The sequence below is a fragment of the Chroicocephalus ridibundus genome, chromosome 4 (assembly GCF_963924245.1).
Source record: "Chroicocephalus ridibundus chromosome 4, bChrRid1.1, whole genome shotgun sequence".
Classification (NCBI taxonomy): domain Eukaryota; kingdom Metazoa; phylum Chordata; class Aves; order Charadriiformes; family Laridae; genus Chroicocephalus; species Chroicocephalus ridibundus.
In genome coordinates, this window is record NC_086287.1 from 93,266,375 (window position 1) to 93,274,154 (window position 7,780).

The 7,780-nt window shown below is 40.6% G+C and overlaps 1 protein-coding gene across 3 annotated transcripts in view; it reads left to right on the forward strand.

Annotated features, from left to right (window-relative positions):
- The window catches only part of BANP (BTG3 associated nuclear protein), a 153,665-nt gene extending 150,886 nt beyond the window's left edge, over positions 1–2,779 (forward strand). Inside the window, exon 13 of one of the 3 annotated variants that reach the window (XM_063334812.1) lies at positions 1,662–2,771. In XM_063334812.1, coding sequence (XP_063190882.1) covers positions 1,662–1,733 — 72 coding nt within the window. In that variant the 3' untranslated portion in view covers positions 1,734–2,771. Of the gene's footprint in view, positions 1–1,661 lie in introns of all 3 variants that reach the window. The other 2 variants (XM_063334813.1, XM_063334814.1) reach the window with 2 other exon arrangements.
- The last annotated feature ends 5,001 nt before the right edge of the window (positions 2,780–7,780 follow it).

A 7,780-nucleotide genomic window follows, 5' to 3' on the forward strand; every position in this document is an offset into this window, starting at 1 on the left:
ATCCCTTTGAACAGTCTCCTACTCCTGGTCTAAATGTTGGATAAATATTCAGTATTGCTGTTGTCGCCATTATTTGATAATTATATTACTTCAACAGTTTTCCGCTAATGGGAAAGAAAACTTCATGGTCACTTGAAAACTCAGCTGCTATCAAAATTAGCAATCTGGTAGAATTATTCACCACTTTGGCATTAATTTATTGAACATTTATGTACACACCAAATTACCTATAAAGTTGAACGGGAAAACAAAAAATCTTGTGGCTGTGTGCAATTACTGGCAGCAAGGCAGAGAGATGAAAAGAAACACTTTGACAACAAAACCTTAATTTGGGAGCAGTGCTTTATATTTTGAATAAACGAAGTTGTGACTGTGTAGTAAAACCTAAAGGATTGGAAATGCAGTTGAGTTCCCACCCTTGTGTCTTTGTGTATCGTCTTGCAGATGCTAGGCTGGGAGCGCAAAGCAGGGCTTCAACTAAGATTTTTCCGTAACAGAAGTACTGCCACAGAAATAATTCTGTATCCAGGGCGTTACATAAAGTATCTATTAGATGAATTTATGGAGGGAAAATCCATCAGGGGCAGATCTCTGGAATCTGTGGGAGTACACAGGAAAATATCATTAAATGCTTGCCCTTTTCTTGTAGTTTATCTATGCTTGTGATACTGGCTGCTATCAGGGGAAGGCTTATTGGGTGTGATGGACTTTATCCAGGCCAATACAGCTGTTCTTAAATGCTATTTATCTTATAGCTCTGAAGATGGAGTTTGCTTCATAATCTAGTTTTCCTTACTCCAACTAACTTGGCTAAAAAGTGTTCTATGGGATTATCCTTTCACAGCATTGTCAGACTACTGGTAGGCAGTAACTTAATTTTTAAGGAGACTTCCTTTGAAAGCTTAAGTCAATTGTGTTTAAATTCTTTCACGGAGGACTTGTTTTGCCTGGAAAGTGAGTAGAATCAGGCCCGTAGGAAGAATTCTATTTGAGAAAAAATTCACTATAGTAGCGCTATTCTCATTTTACACAAAATAGAGAAAGACTGCAGTGGGTAAAGTCAGCAGTTTTAGACCGTATCCGGCACCAGCTGGGGAAATTCCAAGCGCAGGGCAACCAGGTAATTTTACTCTCCTTACCTACAATAGTTCTGTCACTCTGGGGCTTTCCTACTGCCTTTCCTGTGATCATCCTTGGTGGACTGTCCTTCTGTAGCGCTGTTCAGCTCTGTACCCCCGAGCTGTCGTGCTGGGACAAGTCCTTCCACAGCTTTGGCACATGTTGTGCCAGACACGGGTTTTATTTTGTTTCTTTTTAGAGCTGGTTCTTTCTTGAGAAGAGAGAGGGAATAATTGTTTTCTGTTTTCTCTCTTCGTGCCACTCATGACTTTGTAGATCCTTATCGTGATTTCATTATTTCAGCCTTCTCTTTCCAGCCTGAAGGGCATTAGTCTACTTAGTCTTCCTATGGACTCTTTATGTTATTTTTGGTGCCTTTGTAAGTGTATTCCTGTTTCAACTCTGTCACAGAGCCGATATCCGTGCAGGCTTTGCACTGGTCTATACAGGAACTTTATATTAGTGTATGTTCGCGTTCCCTTGGCTACACCAACGGGAAGCACTTCTGTATCGATTTACTGATTTCATCTTTCCTTTCGCAGGGCACTGATACCCTTCAATCAGCAATCCAGCCAGAAATGCAGATAGAACACGGAGCAATCCAAATTCAATAAGAGAATTGTGAAAAGCTGCGTCAACCGAGATGTCGGTGAACCGCGGTCAGAAGTGCAGTGCTGTAGGCTTCGTGCAACCACAGGAGAATGGAAATGCCTGTTAGACTAATGGTCACACCTCAAACATCTCCTGCGAATAGCGGAGTTCTGGTGATCTGGTTGTCCTCACCTGGAATAAATCAGACCCCTTGATTTAAATTGGAGCTACATCGATTGAGGATCCGGCCTTCAGAAGAAATAAATGGCCTGCCCTTAGGTACACTTAGGGAGGAAAAAAAAGTCTTTCAGAGAGACGGAAAGAAATCCAATGAATCAAAACTGTGAGACTAAATTAATGTTTCATCCTGTTCATTTCTTCTGTGAAACACGCCATTTGAATGTCTGCAGATACCTTAGGAAGTGTATTGCTGCTTTGCAATACTTGCTTTACCACAGATAGAAGATCAAGAGCTCAAATATTTTTCACTGTTTAAACAGCTTTTTTTTATTTGCTATGGTGTTTATAACAAAATGGAAAATATTTAAAAAAAAGAAAAATCCCATAACTGCAAGTATTAGACTTTTGCTGGTGTTTTCTGTTCAGTGTAATGAAAAATGTATTTGCAGAAGACTAACAATTTTGTTTGTACTGTTGCTTAACTACTTTTCTAGGGAAAAATGCTTTTAAATGCTGTAATTATGCATTTCTAATGAAAAATAAATGTGTATTTATGAATAGTGCAGCTCTAAGTTGCTCTCTGCCTTAGGGATGAATACGGTTTGGCTGGACTGTGCTGTAAGAGTGTAGTTCCGGAGTATTTGAAGACAGACGCTATCTGGCAAGCTCTGCTGTCACACTGAGAAGTAAGATTAAGTTTATAAGGAAGATAACAATCTTAGATCATGTTATTATCTAAATTTCCAGTGCAAGAAAAATGTGATACTTAAGCTTTTGAGTCTGCAAATCCTATTTTATACAATGAATTTATGAAATCATTTTTTAAAAATGTGAGCGTTTCTTCTGGGCTCTCTCCTGTTTAGTTCCTCCTGCCTCCTTTGTCCAGCTGTTTGTGGCAACACCTCCGCTTGGGATTCATCCGTACGAAGCTGGGCTGCAAAAGTCTGATACTTACCTTGTTATCCAGCCTGCCCCAGCAAGGTGAAATCCTCTCCACTGAAACTTAAAGGAAACTTGATACCGATTTCAAGAAAGCTACGTTTTCACGCTTGCTAAGCTTGCGTGGAGAGGATAAATGTTTGCTATAACCCGATTATCTTAACGGTGCACATTTTAGAAAAATACAGAGTTTACGGGGGGAGGTGTTGCTTTGTGTTTGTTTTTCAGCTGACTTGCTAAATGGTTGTTACCGATACACGGCTCATGATGCATTTAATGTATTAATGAACGGGGCATAGCCACCAATTCCACATGGATGAATTCAGGATAACTTTTCTTTTTTTTTTTTTTTTTACGAAAGGAAGGGTTAAACACAGCCAATTTCTGGGAATGTTGTCCGTGGTAAGTATTACACTTCATGTAAATTCCTATTTCTCTTTAGGATATTTCTTGACGCACAAGTACAATGCATACTGAACCGCAGCTTATTGAATACAATGTTTGCAGCAGGCCAAGAATTTGGCTACTCTTCAGTTTCTTCTTTTAATAGCGTTTCTCAGACTGGGTGATGTTTGAAGAGCTTGGCGTCCAAACAGAAGCCTAAAAATAAAGCAAGGCCTGTACATTTTAGCGTGGCTGTTCAATAATAATTTATCGTTTGGAAATGCGAAAGCTGGGATGGCAAAGCTGCTGCGTGCTGTTGCATGCCACTCTCTCGCCACATTCGTATCGGCCACAGTGGCATTCTTGTCTTCTTCAGAACGTTTTACTCTTACCCAGCTTTCCTTCTGTGTCCCCGGCATCTTCTGCTTCCGAGGGGAACACACGTGCATTTAAACTGTAGGGTATTCCGTCTTTGGTTTATGGCACAATGAAGAATTCTGTTCTCTTTGCCTTTTTCAGCTCAGGCGCAAGATGAAATTGAGTTCAGGAGAGGTTTTCTTTAGCCACTAGACTGCTGCATGCTCAAGTCTCTTCTGCTAAAAGTGATTGTAAAGGCGAATCCAGCAGCGAAGTAGCGTTCACTAGATTTCAAGAGAATGGCATTTACTTCACCAGTGTGGAATGGAGAGTGTACAAATCGAGTGAAATAAATAGGTAAGGAGAGCAGCTTAGTAAGATCCTCCACTGCATTCAGATGTGAAGACTACGTCTCCCTCAAGATGTGAATTTTTCTCAGTGTTACGTCAATGTTGACGTTAGTCTGAGCTGTGTCACACTGTGTTTATACTTCAAGAAAAGAGACTTCAACATTGAGCCAGGTATTCCCATGAGTCATCCCTGTCCCTCTTCCCTTTCTGTAGATTTTATGTCCTTGGAAGATTTATGTCCCTGTCCAGGGAGGAAACGTCCTCTCTTCAAGAATGTTTTATGTGTTTTCTAGACATCACAGGTTGATGTACAAATAAGTCATTCCCGAGAAGAGTAATTCAGGAGTGAATTCCCTTCTAGGAAATGCTTGTGACTGTGCGAGTGTGAGGAGTGCGTTCCTACAGAGGTTATTGTAGCAATAACGTACCAACGTAACAGTAAGAAATCCTAAAAGCGTTACAACTCAAGGAATGAAAATCTTGCAGGGATACTGAGCGTTTTGCCTGGCGCTCGGCTCAGGTAGGCTGGTGGTGATTCACCACGGGTGTAGTTCTGCCCTTGAAGTCTTTTTGACCATTTTCAGTAGATAGCTAGAAATGAGTTCTTATTATGCCTCCTTCTGTTATTCACATCCTCTGCCTTTTTCATATTGAGGAGCTTTTCCCTCAGCCAGCCTTCTAACATCCTCGGTTTTAACTGTGGTGTTCTTCTCCTCGTGCTGCTTTTGTCCAAGAGGCAGAGATTGAGAACATACAACTAAGAGTCTTCAGGGGAACGTTTCACGTAAGGTTAGACCAGGATCAGCTGCATATTTTGTTTGTAATTCATCTTGTGACCTGCAGAATACTGTTTTCACGGGTTTGATTTTGTTCTGTATAACGATGTTTAGGCATGCAGGCTTTGGGGGAGGAGAGCCTCTGGTTACCCTACATGGCCCCGTTGGTTATTTTCCATATTAAATTCGCTGTAGACGGGACCTTACCCTTTGTCTTGATGTTGTACTAAAATTCTTGACATGTAGTTATGGCTGCACAGGCAGTATGGTACCATTATAATGACCTTTCAGATCGCTTAATCTTGAATCCCACCTGAAAGAGCATCCATCTCATGAATTCTTAAGGGCTTCTGTGGTCCCGATATAAAAACTTATCAAAATGTTATGTTTTGATGGATTGGACAACTAGAAATTGGTCTAAAAAAAGTGAAAGATGTGGGTTATTTCTTTTCTGTCTTTTTCTTTCTTTCATTCCGTGTTAGTTTTACATATTTTGTCTTGCAAAACAAACCTATAAAAAGGAGCACCCTTCTGCGACCCACATAAACTGGAATGCCTTCATTAGCTGCATTTTTAGGCATTTCAGTATCGACAGTTTGCCTATAAAGCAAAGAATGCTGGCCAAAATGTTGCTCTAATGCTTGTCTCAGTCACGGAGATCTTGGCATGCGTACGGGTATGCTCTGGTGGCCCTGTACTTTATTATCCGCTTCGCAGAACTGCTGGGGAGTTTCACGTTGGAAGATAGAGTGAGAAAACCAATAGCTAAACCTCCCCCAAATCACTGTAGAATCTCCCTCTGCCTAAACTTCTGTTGACCATCAGTATTCCTTCTGAATTCCTAATTATCTAAGTACTGAAAATTTAGAGCCATAACTATAATTCGACCGAAACTGTTTCCCATTATCAGAAATAAGAATGTTGCTTTCCTTCACTGTGATCCCAAAGCAATTCTGTAAGCTCTGCTGAATTAGGTGAGTACTTGACAGTCAAAGCTCATTTCCTTGAACGAAGCTGGGAATAAGAAAGTCATTCAGTGAGAGTGGTGTTTGGGGCAAACTGAGATTGATATTTTTAACGTGCTGGTACAAATGGACGTATTTGATTCCTCTGCTAAACAAGGTTTGACACATTTAGAGGTTGTTTTATACCCCACAAAAATAGGAGTGACTAAGCGCGCAGCGAGTGCAGGCGAGAGGAGTGGCGCAGAGCTGAAGTTAGAGCTGGTGTGTGGGACGCGATTGCCTACGAGCAGTTTGGCCGGGGCAAGGGGTTAACACCCCTCCTCCGTCAAAAGGTACCAGGGGATTTTTAATCAATTCTTCTTCTTTAGCGTGATAAAGTGGATGGAACTGGATGAAAGCCTATTTTTTCTCATCTACAAATTCACATGTGAATTTTAATTCGCGAGCCAATATCTCCTTTGGCTTTTTTGCCTTTTTTTAAACTTATGTGAATTCTACTTTTGAAAGCTTTCTCATGTTTGTTTCCTATTCATTTTTTTTAAGTACACATTTCACAAAGGAAAAAAATGTCCTTTAATGGTATTTAATATTTTTTATAATAATAAATTTAATCATTTTGGGCAGAAAATTGTATTTTTAGGATTTTGGTCATCAGCATGGATATTTTGAATTCACCCGTAGACTGGGAAAAGTTCTGTTCTTCCTGTCCCTCAGGTTAATCTGTGTTTTTTGAATGTTTAAGTAAACTGTCCAGTTTCATCTCTGAATATCAGCTTGGGTTAAGCAGGAGTTATAAAATATGTTACATAATCTCCCAGTAAATATTTTATTTCAGATTTCTCATACTAGTAAAAGGAAACTTAATCTGACCGTGAAGCAGATCAACAAAAGCTTGGATGGAGAGCTGAGTTTAGCCTGACATCTCTCCGTGCTGCGCTGTGAGGCCAGCATTAAGGACAGGCTGTTCGGTGTCTCTCACTGTGCCACGATCTGGACATTTATGGTATTTAATTTGAAAATAATAAATATCCCTGTTTTCCATGCTGATTCCCTGCTTTCCTTAAGGAATCTTTGGGATTTCTGTATTCAGGATGCACTGGGGTCTGCTTGTCAAACTGTTGAGTGCATCATAACAGGATCTGAGAATTTAAGCAAGTACTTTTGTTATTACCACAGGGAAAACAAGTCTCCTCTATGTATATGTAAAATAATTCAATTTTTAATTGATGAACTATATATTAAGTTTACCATTGGCTTTCTGGGTAAAGCAGAAAAAAACCTGGGAGCCGGCCAGCATCATTTGACTAGCTGAAAAGTGCACTTCAGCTTGCTTGATAGGGCTATCTTGTTGCTTGAGTTTGCGTGGGGTTGGTTCACCTCTTATTACTTTGGTCCTAGAAATCATCTCTCCCCTCTCCTTGCTTCCTTTCGGTATGTTTTTTAGTCTCCCATTTCTATAGCATTTATTTTTAGCCTTATGAAAAACCTCGATCCGTTTTGCTGCTTTGATCTTGCCAGAAGAGCTTGGCTGGCCACCTCTAATTAAAAAGAAATCAATCAGAAACCTTTAGTCTGCTGGATTCTGAATTGCATTTAACAGAAAAAAACCACGGATATAGATATTACCTGGTGCACAGAGAAGTAGCTCTGTTACTTGGCGTATTTAACAGTTGCAAAAATTGCCACGGTTGGAAATTCTGTGTCTGCCATCCATTAGTAACATTTTCAGTTTAGTAACAAGATTCTCCCCTGCTGTTCCCACGTGGGAGCAAAATTAAACCTCCTTTTGCAAGCACCCAGGTGAATACACGAGTAGGCGGCACTAGGGATTGCCCGGAGGATTCTGCTAACTTCCAGTCTTGGTTAAACAGCAGCTAAACTTGTCATTTGATGCCTTTCCTCCCCAAAATGCCTGCTTCCGTCTCCCCGGTGTCATAACCCTCTTAGGGCGGCCCTTCTCTAATAGTCACAAATTGGTATGAGTTAATGAGACACAAACGATACGCTGTTTCTAAAGCAGAGCGGGCTCAGTTCTGCTTCCCGTCCCAGCGTGTGTGAAAAGCCGTGCGCTCTCGTTGGGGCCATCTGCCTTGCATAATTGCTGTTATTTAACAGCAAT